Raw genomic sequence first — 21,157 nt, 5'->3', positions numbered from 1 at the left:
TAAAAAAAAAATCAATGTCTGTTCTCTTTTCATTTTAGCATCTAAACTTACTTCATGTGCTTTCAAGTCAATATCTGTGTCAAAGACAACAAACTTGTTATTCAAACATTCCTTGTACATACAAAGGTAATGGTCACTTTGAAAATGTTTTTCCTATTTGTCTATCAATAAAGCAACGCCTAAATAAAGGTTTAACAAACTTACCAAACTTTCATAATTAGCATAGTACTGATGCTGCACCCCATTTCTAACACAAAGATGACACTGTTCATGCTTATCACGGCAATGCTCAAATAATTCATCCGATCCATAAAATCGCGTTCTGCAAAAGACACATTCTGGATGTCCTGTAAACCCAGACTCATCTTCCTGGTTGAACGAAGCGTCCCCTTCTCGATGATGTTTTTGGAGCTGAGAGTTTGTGTACATGGTATGTTCATGCGAGAAGATCTTTTTGTTGCGTAGACAGAGGTCACTAACAACTCAATAAGTTATCTTTTTCACAGTGTGATCCATGTTATTTGTATATGTACCAAAGTATTCGCTCATGAACTTGTTTGACATGCTTTTTGAGCTCATGCAACTGACTGAATGCGGCTTCACATTGTTCGTCTGGACAATTGTATTGAAGAATCACTTGTGTATCTCTAAACATTTCCTCAGTTTCAAATCTGATTCCGTACTTTCTGTCATAAAATGGCGTATCCTCTCGCTTATATTCCTCATATGGTTTCTCACTCTCGTTCGTAAATACCACTCGTTTTGCTTCTGCCTATGAAAACGGTAATAGGTAAACATTCTGTGAGGTTTTTATATTCTCTTTACCTTGCAGTAAGCACAGTTTTTGGTGTGGTAGAGCACTCTTAGTCGAAGAGTACACATGTGGCAAGTACGATGATCACAGGGTGCAACTGCATAGTAATCAATAGGCTCTGTACAAATAAAGCATACTTCTTCACTATCTTGATTCTTATTCAATTTGTCCTTCTTGAACCCCTTCAAGGGTTCTCTCTTTTTGGGTCGATCTTCTTTTTCTTCTTTTGTCGTGTTATCTGTACGTGGTTTACGACGACGATGGGTATGATTTCGTCTTCGATGGGGTCTTTCTTCGGTTTGATTAGCATCGGCTGTTGGTGGTTGAGAAGAAGTTTCCATGGTTACGTTGATAAGGCAGGAAAAGAGAAAGCGTGTGTGTATGTCTTTTAAATATAATCTTGTCAACCGCAGTAGAGAGTAACTAACCAATCATAATGTCTTCCCGTTACCGCAGAAAAAAAAGCGGTGACACTTTTAGAACAGAAAAAAGTGCGTGCCATTGCTTTATACCAAAAGGATCATAGCCTGGGTAAACTTGTGTGTGCATGTAAAAAAGATAAGCACAGTTTTGGTGTCAAACAAAATAGTCAACCAATGTACATTATGCATAAATAATCTTTCGGCACATACAAATACACTCTATATTACACTCCTTTCTCTCTCTCTCTCTCTCTCTCACAGAACCAAAATAATAAACAAGTCAAGAGAACTAAAGGGGGTGCATCACATGACAACTTATGTTACTGAATAATAATAATGATAATAATAATAGAAACCTGAAATTATTTTAAAAGAGACCTTTTACCGAGGAACAACAAAAAAAGGGACAAAGGAAGAGGAGAAGAAAGAGAAAGGTAGGGAAGGTGATCATATGAAGCAAAAAAAAAAAGTGTTTTATCAAAATCATGCTTCAATAACATATGAAAATAAAAAAACAAATAAAAAATGTATTTAAACATATTTTGTCCGTTTCCCTATCTCCTTCTCTTTTTTACTTTTTTTTTTTTTTTTTCATTCATAATATATTGTCATGGCAACTGTAGTCAAGGAAGAAAAAGATGAATATTACGGTACTAACGGCCCATCAAATCATTACTATATATCTAATGAATATCATAGATGTCGACGATGGTGGTAGCATCGGTGGTGATTCAGGATTTAGCACAGGAGAAGAAGATAAGCATGATGGATCAAAGGCGACTTCTGCTATTGCTACTGTACAAGAAGTGACTACAGAACAAAGCGAACAACTTGAAGATGTAATAGAGGTGTCTCGTGATGTCAGGGACGAGCAGGTCTCTGTGGTAGTTCAAGAAGAAATGATCCTCATTGATGATGAAGAGCAAAAAAAGAATTTCTTCACTCGTGTTGCTTCCATTCCTATCATTCAAGACAGTTATCTGGGAGCCCACAACATTGTGCGACAACATACCATTGGTCAAAAGGCACTTGATTATGCTGAAACAAAAATACAGACCATCCTTGTTTCGGCGCAGTCTATTGATAATAAGCCTTTGGGCACTATCTTTTCTCATGCCAACGACTTGGGTAACCGATCACTCGATCTACTTGAGCGTCAATTCCCCATGATCAATTCGCCCACGCAAGAGATCATTCAACCCATCAAGGGTCGTCTTGACCAAGCCGTCTCTCTCTGGAAGGAAAAAGGCGACAGAGCATCCATGGATCGCATCACAGACCAGTTTGAACGACTCTTGGATTACTACCTTCCTGCTGAGCAAGAAGAAAAAGTGACAATTCAAGAACATGGCGTTCAGCGTCTGGTCAAGGTTATCAATATCTTATCTAGTCGCATTACTCAGAAAGTGATGAATAAAGTCGAAGCTAGTAAAGAAGAAGAAAGAAGGATAAGAGCAGTCATCAAGACATGGATCATTGAACAAGCTAAATCCATGATCGAAAAGAGACCATTCCTGAAGGAAAGGATAGATATAGGCTCTGAGCAAGTGCAGACTCTGTACAATTTCACACAAACAGAATTAGACAAGGTTCGTCAAGAGTTGAATAAACAAAATTTAAGCCACATGGAGCGTGTAAGAAGTATTTGGACACTATCCCGAAACGATATCATCTTGCCCTTATTTGAAAAATCCTCTTCCTTACTTTATTTCAAGCGACAAGATCAACAGCAGTCAAAGATGGCCCCCGTTGCTTAAATATAATTATATATGTTTTAAATAAACACTCTTTTAAGTGCTTATGGAATAAAAAAACTACCATAAAAGGGGTAACCGGGCAATCCCTGAATATAAAGTTTAAGTAAAAGTTTGCATAAAAAAATGAACCATTATTCCAATTATACTTGTATCAATGTGATTATTTATTATTATATTTATATTGTTATTATGTATTTATTATTTATATAGTTTTAATTAGTAGCAACCACAGTTTGTTTGATTGATCTATTAAAACAAGTCAATAAAGAAAAAAAAAAAATAGTACAAACAAGCTTCTCGCTTTTTTTTTTTTTTTTTTTTTTACCTTGAAACGTTATCAAATAATCTTTCAATATCAGGTGAGCAGCGAATAAAGTCATGTTTCCAGAAATTAGGGTTCTTGATCAATTCAATAAATGTAGCCAGTAATCCCCATGGGTGTGGTCTATTCACAATCAATCTTTCCAATAACACCCTATTAAAAATATAAGTTTCAAGTAAAAAAAGATGACCCTTTACACTATTTACCTTGTGATCTGTTCCTTCACAGCTTCAGATTGTTTCGTAAATAAATAAAGCAACGATGAGCTAAAGAAAAGTGTATGACTATTTGGGTAACGCAAATTATCCGAAATTGCATTCAAGACAGTGTATCGACCAGCTGACCCTAACTTGGACAATAAATGCTCATAAGCAAATATAGCAGGATTTTCTTCAGTCTTCAATTTAAGACTTGCAACTTTGGCACCAATGTAAATAACAAACATGCTTAGCACATCAGAACGGCACAGCTTGTCTTCGAGCTCAATTTCATTTTCCAACACCTTGTAAAATCCAGAATATTGCCCTTTGTCTTGAATGAACTCGTCAATCTTGGCTCTAAAGTCGCTGCTCAACAGACGGTGACTGTAGCTGTCATCATACGTAGGATCTTCAGTACACTCGTGAAGAAGACTGAGCTTGAGGTCAGGTGTAAATGGATCAGGAAGGTGCATCGTTCGAGGGAAGGCACTTAAGATCAGGTTACGAAGTTGGACACATGAGTAAGGAATCGTCTGGGCAAACAAGAGATAGTTGTGACACACAAATTCAGGAAAATCATGCAATAAGATCACTAGTGCACGAAGAGTACCGCGGTAAAATATTCGGGTTCCACGCGAAAGTTCTTTGCTGTCCAACAATGGGCCCAGGAATTTGAGGAGTGCCTCGACCAACTTTTGACAAAGTTTCCAACCAACTTTATCATTACCAACAAGAAGTTGAGGCAAGAACGTACGTGATGCGATTAGTTGGAGCCACGAGAAGGCAAAGCCAGGGAAATTGGAAGGTTGTAACGTGTAAAGTGCATCACTACAAACGATGAAAAGATCAGCCTGACTTTTTCTTTTAGCTTCTTTTTTCCACTTACCTAAATATAATCACTACGCTACGGTCAACTTCTTTAAGGTTAATCTTGTTTACTTCATGGAATAGCGAAAAAAGCAGTCGGAGGAATGGCTTCTGGTTGAAATGGATACCCTTGCTCTGGTGATGGTGTGAAAGGATCAAGATGATAACAGAGAGAGCGTGGTTGAGGAGCTTTAGTTTGTCAAAAGATACGCTTTCGGCTATCATCGCAGATACTAGCTTGGTGTACGAGTCAATCAGATGAATCATACGACGATGATGTATGGTTGTAGTAATCCTGGAAGTGAGGTATTGGTTTACACAGGCTTCAGTGTAAAGCCTAAAAATGAAGCACGCATCTTCTTCTTCGTCATTGATACGTCCCATGATAGCTTCAATAATTGTATTACGAATGTCCTTGACAGCCATAGGATGTTGACATAACCTAGCCCACTCAGCGAATAACATGCGTAACTCTAAACAATCTAGCCTATCATGCTTGATATCACTGTAAGGAGCTTCCATAGCCTTTCGAAGGTCGTCTATCAGAGCGGTCACACTAGCAGGTGCTTCATCGTTCTTTGCCAAGTTCACTAAAGAAGAAACAGTCAGGATGTGGTCTTCAAGACACGAGGTTGGATTGGGCGACAAAAGACAGAGACGCATGAGTCCTGCAGCAAATTCGATGACACTATCGGCCTTGGCATTGATCAACTTGGCTAATTGCACATCGTATTCTTCTAATGGAAGCAATTCGTATCGAATTAGCATGGCAATGGCAGGCGGGTTGTATTTGCGTTCGTCATCAGCATAGATCAGCCAAGAGAGGGTTTCTTTAGTCACTTCACCAGATACTTCAAACAGAGATTGCAAGAACATGGTGTATATCTCCAAGGCAAACGAGGTGCTACTTTGGTAGAACATAAAAACAACCTTTTCAACAAATGTAATCATTGTTCGTCGGGGGGTTGTGCTTTGTGAGGCAAGGAGAGGAATTTGGCGGATCAACAAGCAAATATCATGGTTAGGAGGTAGTTGAGCGATATCGGAAATACCGCATTGTCGGATCAGTCTATCAAGTTCGAGAAGCATTTGTTCTAACTTGGCAGTCAGTAATCGAGCACCATTAGCAGCCATAGGAGAATCCGGAGCAATGAACTGCTGTGGTGTTTGTGGTAATGGTGGTTGCTGCTGTGCTTCAGGGTGAAAATGAAGTGGTGATATAGGTTGGGGAGGTTGAGGCTGCAAAGGACGCTGCTGTTGCTGTTGAACAGCCATGTACGATCCTTGTCCAAAGTTCTCATACAGACGCAGATGTTCGGGCGTTATACCATGTGTGGGTCGAAGGAGGTCAGGCATTTGTACAGAATGAGGAGCAACGGTTAGACTGAGCACGTCAAAGAATTGAGATCGATTCACTTGCTTCTTGAAAGTGGCTCGATTAGCGTAAGCGGGCGTCAGTTGACGATCCACGTTTTCAAGAGCCTTGGCTTGTGTAAGCTGCTCGATATAGACGCACATCAGTTCAATATTTTCGTTGGCAATTGTATTTGCAATTTCATCGGCAAGCTGCTCGGGCAACCCTTGCTTCGTCAAATTGAAGCGTAAGATGCTGGTAATACCATTGCACAAAGGTTCTTTGCATGTAACAACTGCTAGGTTACTTGCAAGAGGTTGGACCATTGCATGAGCTGCTCTTTGCACACACGATTCATCAGGCTCGGTAGCAAAATCCTTTAGTATCATTTCTTTAGTCGTAAGAGCAGCGATGTTGGCAGACGTCGTAATAATGGATGGTACTACTTCAGTAAATGCTTCGGAAATACCAGCATAAATGATTGACTTGATTACAGGATGCTGCATCATTAACTGAGCTACAGCTGGGTTCACTTGCAGTTTGGCCAGAATGGGAGTAACATCGACGTCTAGCCTTGGGTCTATTTGTAACATGAGGAGTTAATTCTCAAATATCATCTGTAAAATAGGGGGATACTTACTCTGCGTGGCTTCGCTATTGTTTACGGCCGTGCTTGATGCCTGATGTTCATTAGGATCAACTGAAGACGTCCTTGGCACAGGCAACGCAGCAGACAAGGTGGAAGCAGAGGGAGTAGGGGCAGCAACGGCAGAAGGTTCAGCGGCTACTTGGCTGGCTTGAGGCGAATATTTCTCCAGGACAGAAGAAGGCTCGATCTCATTCAGATCAAGCTCCAAGGCCTTATAAAGCAATTCAATTTCAAACTTCATGGTCAATTTCAAGCCTTCTGTCCAATAAAGCTCAGCAAGAAGCTTCAAAGTACTCATCAACCATGGGTTAGGTGGCTTGAAGATCTTACTTGCTGCAGCGTGTTGTAATACTTTGCAAACCAAGGGGATGACCACCGTCAATCTGTTCTTTTCGTAGGCAGAAATGAGCAAATCCTTAAAGGAAAGGTCTTTGTATCGAATTGGTTTGTTCTTAGCAATGGTGAGTCGACCAAGCCAAGTTCCCAGATTCTTCAAGAGATTCTTGTCAGAAGATGAATTCACAATATTGTCCGACTGAAGAAGTACATTGATATTCGCATAAGTTTCTTCAATGATTGCATCATTCAAGCCTTGGAGATCAAGCTCGTCTAGGAGCGAAGAGTACAGCTCATGGTTATTCGGCTCAATGCTAACACGACGTACCACCAAATAGTGGCTGAACCACCCATAGTTTGGTGGTTGGAGCAAATCTTTCAGCTCACTTGACTTGCTCTTCAGGTTACCAACAGAAAGGTTGTTGATGAGGAAAGATACTCTCTCCTGGGTCTTTTCAGGAGGGATTTCGTATGCTTGCCTTGTAGAGCTTTGTAGCAAGGTCGTATTCGCGGCAGATGTCTCGGAGGTTCTCTCATTGGCCTCTCCACCAGTTTCAGAAGCTGCCATCTTTCCTTCAGGATCCTTTTGAGCAAGCTGTTTCAGTGTTGTTGCAATCGCCTCCACAATAACCGGATAGTTTCTCAAGCCTTCAATTTTAGAAAGGAGCAAGGTGTACTGAGGCCATTCGCTTAACCTGTTTCTAAATTGTGTCAAGGCTTGGACGCCGAAGTTGAACATCTTTGAGCCAATTGGATGCTTCAGCGCGTCAAGGATAAGCTTTAATGTACCCCGTAAATGAGAGTACGATATCAAATGAAGTTCTATCAGCATGCCAAGTAATTCGCCTGTAGCTAATAACTCGCTTTCTGGATATTGGCTAAAGAAACGAGATTCATCCAACTAGAAAGATGTTATAATCCATATTATCGTACTGATTTTAAATAAAACTTACCAAAGTGTGTGTTGCGCAGGCAAAAAAGCTTGCTTGTCTTGGGTCGTTTGAAGAACGACAGGCCTTCAAGACGGAAGCAAACCGAGCTGCAGTGATATCCTTGGTGTAAAGTCTTTCAAAGTATAATCGGACCATTTCCTCTACCTCATCCGGATAATTTCTTTCGCCTTCGCCTGCTTCTCCTCCATTTGGTTTCTTCTCCATAGGAACACGATTGTCATTCAGCTGAGGATATAGTTGAGCATACAATTGACTCAGTTTGGAAAGTTTGGCCGTTTCAGCAGGCGGCAATGGTCTAATCACTATATATTAGCTTCCTATTGTATCAAGATAGGGCAAAGGAGGGGATTACCTTTCCGTTAAAACTTTAAAGAATATACGAATCACTTCAACAGATAGCTGAAGGGTAGGAATGACGTTAGCTCTTGATTGACGAGCCATTTCGATAGCACATTTCTTTTCCAGAAAATCGATGCATGCTCCATAAAAGGGGAATCCTTCTTTACTTAGCCTATCCGTCAGCCACTTCTCCAAGTTCAAATTTTGTCTACGAGCAGCCAGAGAGGCCAAATCAAGTGTAAAGAACGGTAAATCGGCTTTCAAGACATTAACAACAATCTGATTGGATGTTAGATATATCACCTTCAAAAATAACAACGCTTACCTTTGCTTCCTGTGAGATATCAAATATGCGTGAAATTAGGGTAGGATCCTTTTTGTACATTTCGAAAAAGCCTTCTAGTAATAAATTGGGTTGAACATGCCAAAGACATCTGATAACAAAAGGAGAGTTAACGTGACCAATTAAGAATATGTTGAGTAGCTTAGGAAAGAGTGCGCGATGTAATTCGTTTTTAATGGGCTATTGATACCAATTAGACAAGTGATCATTGAGAGTTAATATTGATATATACCTGAATCTGAGCTAAGCCAATCATGAGTAACTCTGGAGCTTGAATGGCCAATCTATCCATCAAGACCTTTATATCATCCGTAGCTGCTGTACCAACTAAGCTCATGATCGCGTCAAGCAAGTCTAAACAGTTTAATTGCTGTATAGCGAGCTGAGAGGCAGCTTGGCGCATACTGACGGGTAGTGCTGTAATCAAATCTTCGGGAATGACTTTCTTTGTTACTGTCTTGTTCAAGTCCAATAGATCGGTTGGCGCATATACCATGTGATATAGCGCGCTGAGCTGGGCTCTGACATTGGCCCAAGGCTGAAAGAAGACTGAAACAGGGAATGGTTCATCCTATAAATTATTATGAGTACCAAGGCGTGCGCGTTCGAAGCGTATTTACATACCCGTTTATGACATCTCCAAGATAATACAAGTAATTTAAAGCCAATGGGATCAAACACCATGAATTCTGCTTGGTCCAGTTTTGCTAAAACTACAGTCCAGTTCAAGTTGGGATTCTAGATCGTGCGCGCACAAAGTCAGATATTTTCTAATATGTGTATGTTTTTGATGTCAGTTACCTTTTTCAATGCAGCTGCTACAAAGTTTTCCATGTTCCAGGTCTGTGCTTCTTTTGTTGCTAGTTGAGGCATAGAATGGGTGCGAATGATCAAGGCGAGAGCTTTTGAAACAGAATCTTCCTGTATGCTCACATTTTCCATGACCTGCATGGCATTGTCTAGGGTGAATAAGCAGCTGTATCCTTTCTCGAATAATGTTTTGCCCAGTAAAAGTGAATCTGAAGCTAGATTATTAGACATTACTAAAGGAAACGTGAAGAGTCAGTGGCAATTTTGTAAAAGCGAGAATTCAACATTTACGTGAAAAAGTAAAAAGAAAAAGACACTCAAAGAATAAATAAAAAAAAATCCTTTGCTTATGTATAAAAAAAGCAACTTGCCACAGTCAACATTTGATTGGCTGACCGGAGGGCATTCCTTTGGTACTTTTTCGTCATCTGCACTTTATTTGCTCTCAGAAAAAGTCGCGCGACCTCATCATCTCAAGACTAACAAGGTCCATTTATGATACATTGATAAATATATAAAAAGACCCTTTGATCATTTAATCAAAGGGAAAACCCCTTTCATAGTGCCAAAGTCATAAAAATGCTTCTTTATTGACATTTTGAAAGTATAAACAGGTATACGTCATAACCACCAATACCAATAGGCACAATATCATCTACTTTCCATTGCCTTTGACACCAGTCATACTTTAATACTCTATGCATCAATTTATTGCCCTGAGTGACAATATAAGCCTTTCCTTCAGGTTGTAGCACTCTCCACATTTGTTTCATGAATTTAGGATAAAGCTGTTTTAGACAAGTTATTTAAGCCGTTGCTTTTGTTCTATCTGTTTTTTTTACCCCTTGAATCTGTTGAAATGAGTTTTCTCTTAGGCCCCAAGGCCAATCTTGTAAAAAAAAAAAAAATAAGCACATCTTTTCTATATATATCCAAAGGTGAGGATTTACCTGAAACAATCGTGTCAACTGTACCATCTCTTAAGCACATTTTTCTACCATCACTCAACAGCAAATCAACATTTTGCAAGTTAGCATGCAATACATTACCACGTCCCTTTTCAGCGAGTGTTTTAACTTTTACTTTTCAAGAGTTAGCAAACACAAAACATTAAAAGGGTCAAAACACTAGCTTACCTTCACCTCCAAGCCAGAACGTGTTGGGAAAGCGAGATGCTCCTGCAAAAAATCATTAATACATGTTTTCATCTTTATGTTATATTGCTCATATACCTTCAATCGGTATTGTGCCTGTTCCACAACACATATCCAAGACAATCTGCCCTGGTCGAGGCTGTGCGATCATGGCTAGACAGTATGCAATACAAGGATTTAAGCTTGTTCGGCCAAAGAATAACCTATTTCTGTACTTTTGATCTTCAATAGGGATATTGAGCCCAAGAAGCAAAATAATACTTTGATCTGATACAGAGAGACGTTTTAACCACTCGACATTGTCCGATTGGAACCAGATTCCCATGATCTCATAGTCAAATCCAGTCATTTTCACCTTCCACTCATCGTACAGTTCACCAAAAGCTGCTCCGATATACCCTGCGATCTCTTGGCTCGGCACCTTGTGCTTCAAAGCTCCCTTTTTAAAAGTTGCTCTAAATGTCGCTCGCTCTGCTTGTTTCCCAAACAATGTTTCCCAGTTTCCATTCTGTGTGATGTGCGATATGAACTGACAGGTAGGATCTGCTTCATTAAATGTGTTTATGGGAATGATCGTTTCTGCAGCAACGAGCATCACGCTGTAAACACTCCTTAGTTCAATCTGTTGTATGTACGATCTGAATTCGGAAACACTCTTGACAGTACCAAACAGGTGTACACGGCCTGTTTTCTTTTCCCAGTTATAGGCGGATTCCTGCAAGATTGATTTGTCTTTGATTGATTCCTCAATGTCTCTTGCTGCTACATGCTCTAGTCCTTTGTAGCAATTTTAGTAATGTCATATCAAGTGTATATATATGTATATTCGTGTCAGTTGACAAAGGGGAATAAGAAACCTTCTGGAACATGAAAAAGTGCATGGATGTTGCTTGCCATCTGTCAATCAAGGTAAAAAATAAAATAAAAAAAGAATTTCCTAATAAAGATTGTTACCTCCGACGAGTCTGTTGAGGGCGTTTGGGAATGTAAGCTGATGGTGTTTTCGCTGTACTTCTTCTTCGATTCGAAATCGAGTGGCAAATTGTTGGCACAGTTCTTCGATTTCCTCAGGGAAGAGACTCTGATTTGGCTGTATGCATTGTGCTCACTTTCCATAATACTGTCCACGATACGTGGTTTGAAAAGTTAAAAGAGATAGTTTATTGTTTTTTGTTTATTGACCAACACTGCATACACCAGAAAATGCACCAGAAAATGGGCTGATACATCATTTTACAACTTCACACTACCAAGGTATCTACCTAGCCTAAGGCTGTCCAGTTCACTCTCTCTGATATAAAATGTGAATGCATCATAATTACAAGTGAATAATCTTGGCTCTTTGTTGATCAACTGACAACATAAAATTAGAATAAATACATCAATAGCAACATTTCTTTTTTATCTCTTTCTTCTTGAAAAGAAACATAAACCAAAATGGTGACTTTATAAACTCATGTTTAGTGTGGCGCCACGCACTGAAAAGGTTTGTTGGGCTTCATCATAGGTATTGGGTAGAGACAACATCCCTAGAACTAATCTAACTTCTGGCACATATAGTGCTGGACGATAGAAAGATGATCTGTGATATCAAAGACAAAACTTGCAAGTGGAGAAAAAGAGCGATCAAGCCCATGAAGAAAATGCAAGAAAATAGTATAAAATTAGTCCGAGAAAAGAGAATTGAATTTAAGCACTTTTTTGGTAGAAGGGACATATATTCTCCGGATGGCCGTTACTCCCTCTATAACAAGCAAAGCGAAAAACACTTTGTCGTTACTTTTTTGGGACCAGTCTGTAAAGAAGTATTCAAAAGTCACTCTAGTCAGTTTAGCTTGCAATGGTAAGACATACACAATTATCAAGTTTTGCTTGATTATCTTTAGTATGTCAACTAAATAATGAATTTTGATGTAAGGGGTGACGAGGCTCTTCAAGCAGAAAAAGAGGACAAACAAATAAATCAAAAGAATGGCGAAAGAAGAAATATAGGCAAAATTCTTGATGCTATTTTGAGCTTGGACAAATACGACCTACCATTTGCTCTGGTTGAAGTGAGGTCCACACAACCAATCCAACCAGCAGCATTTTTTCGGTGACAAAATAAAGCTGGCAAAACAATTAAGGGCAATGTTAAAAAAATAAGAAGAACGATTAGCCATGGCGATGAAGGCTCGTATGAGCACGTTAAAATTTATGCAATCCAAATATACTGTGAGTGTTTTGTTTCTGGGCTTGATCTGAAATATCTTGGCTAACTACTTTAATAGTAAACAAGATGTACATTTACCGTCTGTGCCAGTCAAGCCGAGGCATTTATGTCTTCGAAAACGTCATGTCATTCCATCTAGCCCGCCCTTTTGGATTAGTATCAAACTTTGCTCCAAGAATCTTAGAATCTATGGAAAGTAAAGGTTTGTACTGAGGCATACAATTTTATTGATTTTATTGTCCAGCACCTAATACGAACGCATTTTGTTAATAATAGGCTCTCATCGCTGCTGGCGCACAATCAGCTGACAATTATTTAAACAGTGACTCTGATGGCAATTCTTCTGAAGAATCAGATAATTCTCGCGACACTGCCCATGCTTCGCCAAAAAAGCAAAAGACTAGAAAATGAGAAATCTACCCTCAAACCAAGTAAAGAATAAAGGCTGAAAAAATCCCTCCTGTCGTATCGACATTTAACACTTTAGTGAATATACGCTGAGAATGGTATAAATGACAGTTGGAAGTTCAATTAGGTATACAACACCTAATAAGCTCACATTACAATCCTGACAGAATATGGTGTCAAAGTATCAAAGAGAGTGAATTACGATACATGCTATACATCTTTTATAAAGACACATTCTGTAGTAAAACGAAAAGCATATAAAACGATTGTACTTCACTGTCCCCTTAAATTCTACACATATCACATAGAGTCTGTAAGAAAATTCGGGCCATTAAAATCTTTTGGGCTGGTGGCTAAAAAGGCCCAAAAAATTGAGTGATCTCAAGAAAATTTGAATGCTCTAAAAAATCTTTGATTGGTTGGACAAAAATCTTGAATTTTAAACGCAAACCACTGTACAGCAACACTTTCCTTTGAAGGTATTGGCTTTGGTGGGAATATATGCAGCAAAATGTACACAAAGGGAAACAAGTTGTAATACTCTATTGTTGATGCCTTGAATAAAAGCCCAGGATAGTCAATAAATCTGTCGCTTATTAGTCAATGTTTAAGTTGCCATTTTTATATGAAATCTTTAGAGTGTTTATCTTTCTTATCTCTTTTCCCAAGGCTTTGAACATTCTAGAAAGCAGAGCGCCTTTTTCTATTTTAATCAAGGGGAGATAGGGGTTTCCTTATCTTTACTTTTGAGAGGTTTAGACTTGATCACTCTTGAATGATTGAAGACATGCAATCTGGAATTGTTGTTTGTTTTCTTTGCAATAAGATGCATCTGCTATAGATAGTTGGGGTTATTTTTATTCCCCTTTAGCTTGTGTGTTTTATTTTCCCAGGTTAATTTAGTAAAAGTGAAACTAATCTTAAACAGGGCTATTCACTTGTTCAATTCTCTCATGTAAAGAATAAAGAAGTAGATAAATCTATGATTATTAGATATTATTATCAAACGTCTTTATCATCCTCTTTTTCAATGGATCTTTAGCTTAACATCATTTGGCTCTCTCTCCCCCCCCCCTTTTTTTTTTTACTTGTAGCCAGATAAAATTTGCATAAAAAAAATAAAAACTGTCAATTTCAACACATGATTACGTCCATCATGCGACTTTATATTTTTTAAGATATAAAAAGGCACTCTTTTTCTTTCTTTTTTTTTCCCCTTAGAATACATACAAAATGTCAAGAAGCAAAGATTCCTATTACCATCGTCATGAACGACATGTTGCCAGGTAAAGAAAGATAGTTTGGTTATATATTCAAATGACTCATGTCTATGTAGAAATGGTCTTACAGAAGCACGTTATGGATTAAAGAAAATGGGCGCTGGCGCTGCTAATTGGGGAGTACTGGGTGATGAAATACCTGATGTTCAAGAGATTGCTCGCTCTGATTTAGATTTACCAATGAACAACAGAACAAGTACTAAACTTCATCTCGTTGACTCTGACACTTTTAATAACATGCGTCTTGAGCAAACATCATCTTAATTTCCATATTGTAGCATTTTTTTTTAATAAACTTTATTATTTCTCTTTCTTTTCCATCAATTCCTTATACTTTATTTCCAATTCTCTCAACTCCTTTATTCTATTCACTTGATCAATCAACCTTTCTGTTGCTAAAACAAAGTGTTATTGAACTATCTCTGTTGATATATTTTAGTACCTAAACTAAAGTGCTTTTGACTTGTTCGTAGTGAAGGAGACACTAACAATCCAAACCAGTAAAGAGGATCCTTATTCTTCTTTTTCGTATCATTGCTTTGATCTTTGTTATCATCTTTTGATTGAATCTGTTCCTTTTGATGTCTATTTCTTAATCCCTCTACTTGTTCTTCCTTTTCTTTATTGTCATTCATCACACAGACAAGATCATTTTCTATTTCTCTATTGAACTATCAGTCAACATATTCATTTCTACATTATTACTTACACTTTTAAACTTGCTTTCATACGACTGTCATATGAATAACGCGAAATAGTTCTTGTCCCCATTGTATACTTTGCATGAGCCAAGTCTAAAAACCCCTTTTCATCATTGTCAACTCATTCTGCATCAGGGGGCCCAATTTACCTGTTGAAAGTGATTTGCTGTTTCATTGCACATTTGCATGTACTCCTCAAGCTTGGATAGATATGATGAGGTTATAGCATCGAGCTCTTGACAGGTCATCTCATAATTGTCCGACATTATAAGCAAATAAAAAAACAAAATAGAGAAAGAAAGAAAGAGAGAAATATAGAACCTTGTGAGAATGAATTCATAATATGATTCTTTTTCTCTCTACTTTTTTTCCATAATACTTAAAGGCAGCCAGTCTGTATCCATTCATATGCAGGCTTAACTAGGCGTCACATTGTGGTTCCTCTTTTGCTATATTTTGATTTGTAGATTATTTCCTTAATGCAATTATTTCAATCCGTGCCCCACACAATTGTCTTTTTTCTTCTTTATTTCAATCATGGCAATTCGACGTCGACCTCGTATTATTCAAACACATACGCCTGGTATCACAGAAACTCAACGATTAGGTATTATTACTCTTTATCATAAGGGAATGGGACCCAAGGCTATCTGTCGCTTTCAAAACATTTCATATCGAGCTGCACGATATACAATAAAGAAATGGCAAGAAGAGAACGAATTTATGACAGAAGCATCAGAAACAATAGACATCCCTTGAGCAAGTATCAAAAGGAGAGTTTATAAGCAAAACAGGTGGATGTTTGGATCCATCCATAATAATAATAATAATAGCAATTGACAACACAATAAAAAATTTCCTTCATTTTTCATGGTTCTTCTTTTCATTATATCATTCATCAGTGAACAGAATGATTATAGAAATAAGCTTGCTTATGTTGGGAGATCAAGCATTACGGCTATAAAAGATAGAAAGTAGAGTTTGCATACAGAATGCTCGATTATCCAAAAAAGGAAAATGACATCATTCTTGTTTACACTTTATTCAGTATCCTGCCTTTTTTTTTCTCTTTACTTTTTTATGGACTCCACAAAGAGAAGACCACAGAATGCAGTAAAAGAACCGATAATAGGGTCACCATTGTCTGATCCTGGCATACCTTCATTTTCCACTTCACCACAATCAATGTTTATAGAACGAACGCAATCACTTGATGCTCTTCAAGATTTTGATTTTGTTCAAGGATCGCCTTCTGCTCAAAGTGAGATCGATGTCATCTTGGACGACGGCACGACTCAAAAACGAACGGTATCTTTATCGACAATACCCGACATAGATGAAAGGTAACTTTATTATTTTTTGCTGCAGTCCCAACTTATATATTATTGAAGTCCAGATGATCGTACTCCTTTATTATCATCCCATAAGGCCAAGTACCAAGCGACAAACAGTCCTTTGATATCTTCTTCGTCTTCCGATAGCGACTCTGACGAACCCTTTTTCCCTGTCCGACGTAAAAAGCCACACCGCAAACATCATGCTATCATAGATGACGACGATAACAGCACGAGGTTCGCCATGCTCTGGGGCAAACTATGGGCTCGACTACAACTGACTCCAAGTCAACGATTGGTATTAAAGTGTAGTTTTGCCTACCTGTTAGGCTCTCTGTTTACTTTCATACCTGCCTTGAATCGATTGATCGGTAACAACCATACGTCAAGTCATCTGGTAGCCACAGCCACCGTCTTTTTTAATCCGGCCAAGACACTCGGTGGCATGCTCGAGGCTGCTGCTTATGGATGGGGCTACGTTCTCTTTGCTGTCACGCTCTGTCTAGGTTCCATGTTCACTACTGACTACTTTATTGACCGCAACCATGAGACGATCGCACACTGTATCTCTCTTTTCGTTTGGCTCGCAGGAGCCACATTTACGGTCTCGTTCTTAAAAGCGCATTGGAATAAACCACCGGTAGCGACGGCATCCTCACTCTGTTTCATCACCATCTTTATCATCGTTGTGCGTGAAGGCTCAGTCAACCGAGGCGATTTTGATACGACCCGTATCGAACAGATCACGTCCGCTGTGGCCACGGGCACACTCATCACTGTGGCCTGTTGTATTCTGTTTTGGCCCTCGTCTGCAGCAAGTAAGCTCAAGAAGGACCTAGACGCCTCACTCGCCTCCTACCGTGTTTTACTCAAGCTTTTAACCAAGACGTTCTTGCTTGACGACGATTTACCCGAATTTAAGGCGAACCGTACACTCCAGGCCGCCATCCAATCACATCAGGCCAGTTTTACCGCCCTCCAGAAATCGCTCAAGGAAGCCAAACTCGAGTCGTTTTGGAACAGTGAAGTGCGTGGCAAGACTCAAGAATACGATCAGATTGTCAAGAGCATGCAGCGACTTGCTCAGCACATGGGCGGCCTTCGAAGCAGCTGCGGTATCCAGTTTGAGATGATGGGTAGCGAGGCTACACAGCAATACAAGGAGATGGCGCGAAACAAGAAACAAAAATCACTTTTTGGTGGATCAAAAACTCAGAGCAGCTTGATGACAAGTGATGTCAATTGGAACGTACGAGCTGGGTATAGACGACGAAAGCTTCAGGATGAGATGCGCAAACAACGGTCCCTTGCGTTTGATTCAGATGTTGTCCTAAATACTCCTTCCACCTCAAAAGTAGAAGAAAAGAGTACGTCCCTGTTTGATTTTATCCAGACTATTCGACCTCCACTCAAATCCCTTGCTTATACCTGCAAACAGACCCTTTACCACTTACAGAGCAGTTTCACGTCTGGAGTTAAAAACCCTACTCCTTCCATGTCCCTACTCAAGACGAACCTCCAAAAGGCCATCTCGCTTTTTGAAGCATCACAAAAACATGCCATTCAAAAGTTATATCAGAAACGACTGGACTACTTGCGAAAACATAGACAGGGCACAGATAAAGAAGTTGAGACAGAGGCTGTCGGCAGCATCTTGGGCGAAGAAGTCTTTTTGGTGTATTTCTTTGTGTTCAATATGACCGAATTCGCAAAAGAACTTATTACGCTCGTAGAGAATATGCAGAAACTACACGAGACGAAACAGGTCGGGTTCTTCACTTGGCTGTTCTCGTGGAGAAAAAAGACAGTGAGTACATCTTCTGTCAAAACAACACCTTTTATTCCAAACGAACGCAACACGTTTGATACACTGCATACACCTAAACCAAAGACGAAATGGCGCAAATTCTTCATTCAGCTCTGGATGACATTTTCGTTATTCAAATTGCAGAAAGTAAGGTATGCAACAAAGGCAACCATCGCTGCCGTTTTACTGGCTCTGCCTGCGTTTTTAGAACCGACAAAGGAATGGTTTAGAGAGTATCGTATGGAATGGGCATTGATTACAGTAAGTCATGTTCATTATTGAAAAAAAAGAGATACTTAGGTGTGTTTTTGTGCGTAGTTGATGGTTGTGATGACGCCCACTGTAGGAGGAACTAACTTGGTGGCCGTATACCGTATCTTCTCAACGATTCTTGGCTGTTACTCTGCCATGATCTTTTACATGCTCTTTCCGGCCAACATGTATGTCTTGCCGATCATCACCTGGCTGTTTTCAATTCCCAACTTTTGGATGATTCTCAACAATAAACACGGCAAGTTTGGTCAGTTCACTTTGCTCGCTTACAATCTGGTCATGCTCAACAAGTACAACGACCGAGACACAAACGAGGTTGAGGTATGGCGATTGGCAATGCAGCGTTGTTTTGCCATCTTGGTCGGTGTCGTCTTTGGTTTGATCGCCACAGCCTATGTCTGGCCATACGAGGCACGTGTTGAACTTCGAAAGGGTCTCTCTGACCTCTTACTGCGTCTGGCCTGGCTCTACCAAAAACTGATCTCGCTCTATGCAGATGTACCCATCAAACTGAAGCAGCCCTTGGATCCACGCGCATCTGAAACCCAGATCTTGACGTACGAAGCTCAGGAAAAATTGGCGACACAGTCGTTTATGGACCTTGAACTCAGCTTGCAGCGATCACTCATCGAGCTGAACGATTTACTTTCACAGACACCAAACGAGCCTCGCCTGAAGGGGCCGTTCCCTATCAATACATATCGTACCATGCTGCTGTCTTGTCAAAACATTGTCGATCGGTTCTTGTCGATGCGTACCGTCATGCTCAAGGATGCCTGGCATAATCATGTACAGCATGACTTTATGGCACCCGTTGCTCATGAACGGCGTGAAATGATTGGCAATGTTCTCTTATACTTTTATTTGCTCGCTTCTGCCCTACGTCTAAAGACGCCCATGCCTCCTTATTTCCCCCCAGCTAGAAAGGCCTGGCAGCAGCTCCTGTCTCATCTTAAAAGTGCGCCTATTGCCCAATCCAAGCAGTTATTAGAACAGGATAATGTCTATGTGTTTTATTATGCATATGTTACTCTCATGGAAGATGTAATTCGTGAATTAGACAAGGTAATACTTACAAATTGTACATCTATCATGTACTTATTTTACTATTATAGCTGGGTGATAACATGACCAAACTGTTTGGATCGCTTGTGCCAATCGATCAATGGGAGTTACTGTTTGATGAAGAGCATAATATTTAAGATTCCCACTGTCCTAATTATATATATACCACACTTGTAATAAAAACCAGTCAAGATAGAAATAAGGAAGCTATTTTTATTTTTTTACTTTCCTTGGCAGGAAGAGAGAAAGAAAGAGAGAAAAAAAACTTACTTACACCTTGTATTCGGAGGGATCAATGGATTCATGTTTAAACTTCTTTTTACCCGTACCATAATCACCGGCGATGTCACCATGACCAATGAGTTTATACTTGTAAATGACTAAACCTTCAAGACCGACAGGACCACGAGCATGTGTCTTGTTCGTGCTGACACCGACCTCAGCACCAAATCCATAACGGAACCCATCCGCAAATCGTGTACTTGCGTTCCAATAACAGCCAGCAGCATCGACCCGAGTCATGAAATAATCGGCTGTCTGCCTGTTTTCAGTAATGATTGCATCCGTATGCTTTGACCCATGATCGTTGATGTGCATCACAGCTGCTTCGACATCGGGTACAGACTTTACGGCCATAACCAAATCTAAGAACTCTGTGTCAAAATCTTGATCGACTGCCTCTTCAATCTTGTTTTTGGTGGTGATTGCATCACTGTTCACCAAGACGTCTCGGACGTGACTGGTGCACTTTAAGGTGACACCAGCTTGGAGTAAAGCGTCGGCGATCTTGATGAAATGATCAGTGCCTAATAATGACTCATGAACAAGCAGGGTCTCTGCAGAGTTACAGGCAGCTGTATAGTTTGTTTTGGAATCCACGACGAGTTTAACTGTTTTATCGATATCAGCGTCCTTGTCCACATAGACTGAACAGATACCATCTGCATGTCCAAGAACAGGAATTCTATAAATATACACATGAGGGGAACCGTTGAAGAAATGAGAAAATTTTTACCTTGTATTGTTCTGGATGTATTTGACCAAACTGTTACTGCCTCTGGGCACCACCAGATCAATATAGCGATCAAGGTCGAGAAGTGCACTGATATCCTCACGTGTCTCAACGATTTGAACTGCTTCCTTAGGGATCGTATCTAAACTGGCCAACGCATCCTGAATCACACGAGCCAGAGCAGCATTTGTCTGTGTTGCCTCTTTACCTCCCTTCAAGATCACAGCGTTGCCTGACTTTAAGGCCAAACAGGAAATATTGACAACGACTTCTGGACGAGCTTCAAAAATGGTCAACAGCACGCCAACAGGTACGCTCACTCTGTAGAGTTCAAGACCGTCGTCCAGTTTGGTGGCCAAGGTGATCTTTTTGGTGGGATCTGGAAGGAATGTTATGTCGCTCACACCAGACAAGATGGTGTCAAACTTATCTCCTTGACAAATGTCCAAGCGTTTATATAATGAGCTTGAAAGCTTTCCTGCTTCTACGAGTTCTTTGGCAGTCTATTTTTATATGTTGAGTAATATATAATATAAAAATAAAGTACTTGCATACCTGTTTATCCCGTTCATTCGCTTCGAATATTTCCTGTCTTCGTTCACTCAAAACTTGTTTTATACGTAGCAGCGCTTGGTTTTTTTGTTCATTCGTTACTGATTGTAAGCTTACAGAGGCCAGTCTGGCAGAACGGGCAATCTCTAAAACAGACATGTTTAAAAAGAAACAAAAATCTAATCACTTCATT

General features: G+C 39.7%; 10 protein-coding genes across 10 annotated transcripts in view; 5 read left to right on the top strand and 5 right to left on the bottom strand.

Moving 5' to 3' along the window:
* Window positions 1–1,155, bottom strand: part of RHIMIDRAFT_251791 (uncharacterized protein) — a gene marked incomplete at both ends in the record, with an annotated part of 2,239 nt that extends 1,084 nt beyond the window's left edge. Inside the window, 4 exons of the mRNA XM_023610884.1 lie at window positions 52–153; window positions 205–475; window positions 534–772; window positions 826–1,155. Coding sequence (XP_023465689.1) covers window positions 52–153; window positions 205–475; window positions 534–772; window positions 826–1,155 — 942 coding nt within the window. The remainder of the gene's footprint in view (window positions 1–51; window positions 154–204; window positions 476–533; window positions 773–825) is intronic.
* Window positions 1,156–1,846: 691 nt separating this feature from the next.
* RHIMIDRAFT_237797 (uncharacterized protein) lies at window positions 1,847–2,993 on the top strand (the record flags this gene model as incomplete). The annotated part of the gene is made up of 2 exons (XM_023608822.1): window positions 1,847–1,886; window positions 1,936–2,993. 2 exons carry the CDS (start codon window positions 1,847–1,849, stop codon window positions 2,991–2,993), a joined length of 1,098 nt encoding a protein of 365 aa, XP_023465688.1.
* Window positions 2,994–3,205: 212 nt separating this feature from the next.
* On the bottom strand, window positions 3,206–9,397 carry RHIMIDRAFT_237796 (Not1-domain-containing protein; the record flags this gene model as incomplete). The annotated part of the gene is made up of 11 exons (XM_023608821.1): window positions 3,206–3,239; window positions 3,319–3,468; window positions 3,522–4,343; window positions 4,402–6,316; window positions 6,377–7,622; window positions 7,675–7,969; window positions 8,027–8,292; window positions 8,339–8,536; window positions 8,589–8,927; window positions 8,981–9,094; window positions 9,158–9,397. 11 exons carry the CDS (start codon window positions 9,395–9,397, stop codon window positions 3,206–3,208), a joined length of 5,619 nt encoding a protein of 1,872 aa, XP_023465687.1.
* A 323-nt stretch (window positions 9,398–9,720) lies between these two features.
* On the bottom strand, window positions 9,721–11,390 carry RHIMIDRAFT_283739 (S-adenosyl-L-methionine-dependent methyltransferase). The gene is made up of 5 exons (XM_023613146.1): window positions 10,399–11,390; window positions 10,303–10,344; window positions 10,117–10,248; window positions 10,009–10,055; window positions 9,721–9,954 (listed from the first exon to the last, which is right to left on the bottom strand). Exons 1-5 carry the CDS (start codon window positions 10,913–10,915, stop codon window positions 9,754–9,756), a joined length of 939 nt encoding a protein of 312 aa, XP_023465686.1. The 5' UTR covers window positions 10,916–11,390; the 3' UTR covers window positions 9,721–9,753.
* RHIMIDRAFT_138433 (uncharacterized protein) lies at window positions 11,250–11,744 on the top strand. The gene is made up of 2 exons (XM_023605656.1): window positions 11,250–11,465; window positions 11,521–11,744. The coding sequence occupies exons 1-2, from the start codon at window positions 11,315–11,317 to the stop codon at window positions 11,589–11,591; spliced, it is 222 nt and encodes a 73-aa protein (XP_023465685.1). The 5' UTR covers window positions 11,250–11,314; the 3' UTR covers window positions 11,592–11,744.
* A 477-nt stretch (window positions 11,745–12,221) lies between these two features.
* On the top strand, window positions 12,222–12,943 carry RHIMIDRAFT_251787 (uncharacterized protein; the record flags this gene model as incomplete). Its single annotated transcript, XM_023610883.1, has 4 exons — window positions 12,222–12,374; window positions 12,447–12,534; window positions 12,591–12,734; window positions 12,837–12,943. The coding sequence occupies 4 exons, from the start codon at window positions 12,222–12,224 to the stop codon at window positions 12,941–12,943; spliced, it is 492 nt and encodes a 163-aa protein (XP_023465684.1).
* Window positions 12,944–14,520: 1,577 nt separating this feature from the next.
* On the bottom strand, window positions 14,521–15,246 carry RHIMIDRAFT_283730 (uncharacterized protein; the record flags this gene model as incomplete). The annotated part of the gene is made up of 4 exons (XM_023613145.1): window positions 15,071–15,246; window positions 14,930–15,024; window positions 14,663–14,883; window positions 14,521–14,615 (listed from the first exon to the last, which is right to left on the bottom strand). Exons 1-4 carry the CDS (start codon window positions 15,185–15,187, stop codon window positions 14,521–14,523), a joined length of 528 nt encoding a protein of 175 aa, XP_023465683.1. The 5' UTR covers window positions 15,188–15,246.
* Window positions 15,247–15,292: 46 nt separating this feature from the next.
* Window positions 15,293–15,888, top strand: RHIMIDRAFT_283722 (uncharacterized protein). The gene has a single exon (XM_023613144.1). The coding sequence runs from the start codon at window positions 15,459–15,461 to the stop codon at window positions 15,678–15,680; it is 222 nt and encodes a 73-aa protein (XP_023465682.1). The 5' UTR covers window positions 15,293–15,458; the 3' UTR covers window positions 15,681–15,888.
* Window positions 15,889–16,001: 113 nt separating this feature from the next.
* RHIMIDRAFT_237792 (uncharacterized protein) lies at window positions 16,002–19,537 on the top strand (the record flags this gene model as incomplete). The annotated part of the gene is made up of 4 exons (XM_023608820.1): window positions 16,002–16,264; window positions 16,313–18,323; window positions 18,381–19,400; window positions 19,451–19,537. 4 exons carry the CDS (start codon window positions 16,002–16,004, stop codon window positions 19,535–19,537), a joined length of 3,381 nt encoding a protein of 1,126 aa, XP_023465681.1.
* Window positions 19,538–19,670: 133 nt separating this feature from the next.
* RHIMIDRAFT_203354 (gamma-glutamyl phosphate reductase) lies at window positions 19,671–21,123 on the bottom strand (the record flags this gene model as incomplete). Its single annotated transcript, XM_023606681.1, has 3 exons — window positions 19,671–20,364; window positions 20,416–20,915; window positions 20,968–21,123. 3 exons carry the CDS (start codon window positions 21,121–21,123, stop codon window positions 19,671–19,673), a joined length of 1,350 nt encoding a protein of 449 aa, XP_023465680.1.
* Window positions 21,124–21,157: the final 34 nt, after the last annotated feature.

The sequence above is a fragment of the Rhizopus microsporus genome, assembly GCF_002708625.1.
Source record: "Rhizopus microsporus ATCC 52813 unplaced genomic scaffold scaffold_9, whole genome shotgun sequence".
NCBI lineage: Eukaryota > Fungi > Mucoromycota > Mucoromycetes > Mucorales > Rhizopodaceae > Rhizopus > Rhizopus microsporus.
The sequence above is the reverse complement of the archived record's forward strand: the minus strand, read 5'-3'. Positions and strand labels throughout refer to the sequence as shown.

Excerpts from the sequence above, each read along its gene's own strand:
- RHIMIDRAFT_283739 (XM_023613146.1), bottom strand. The coding sequence starts at position 10,915 with ATGCTCGTTGCTGCAGAAACGATCATTCCCATAAACACATTTAATGAA. Across the intron at positions 10,249-10,302 it reads GTTCTGGCTTGGAGGTGAAG|TAAAAGTTAAAACACTCGCT; the intron begins GTAAGCTAGTGT and ends ACTCTTGAAAAG. Across the intron at positions 10,056-10,116 it reads AGTTGACACGATTGTTTCAG|ATTGGCCTTGGGGCCTAAGA; the intron begins GTAAATCCTCAC and ends TTTTTTTACAAG.
- RHIMIDRAFT_138433 (XM_023605656.1), top strand. The coding sequence starts at position 11,315 with ATGGTGTTTTCGCTGTACTTCTTCTTCGATTCGAAATCGAGTGGCAAA. Across the intron at positions 11,466-11,520 it reads CACGATACGTGGTTTGAAAA|AAAATGCACCAGAAAATGGG; the intron begins GTTAAAAGAGAT and ends TGCATACACCAG.
- RHIMIDRAFT_283722 (XM_023613144.1), top strand. The coding sequence starts at position 15,459 with ATGGCAATTCGACGTCGACCTCGTATTATTCAAACACATACGCCTGGT.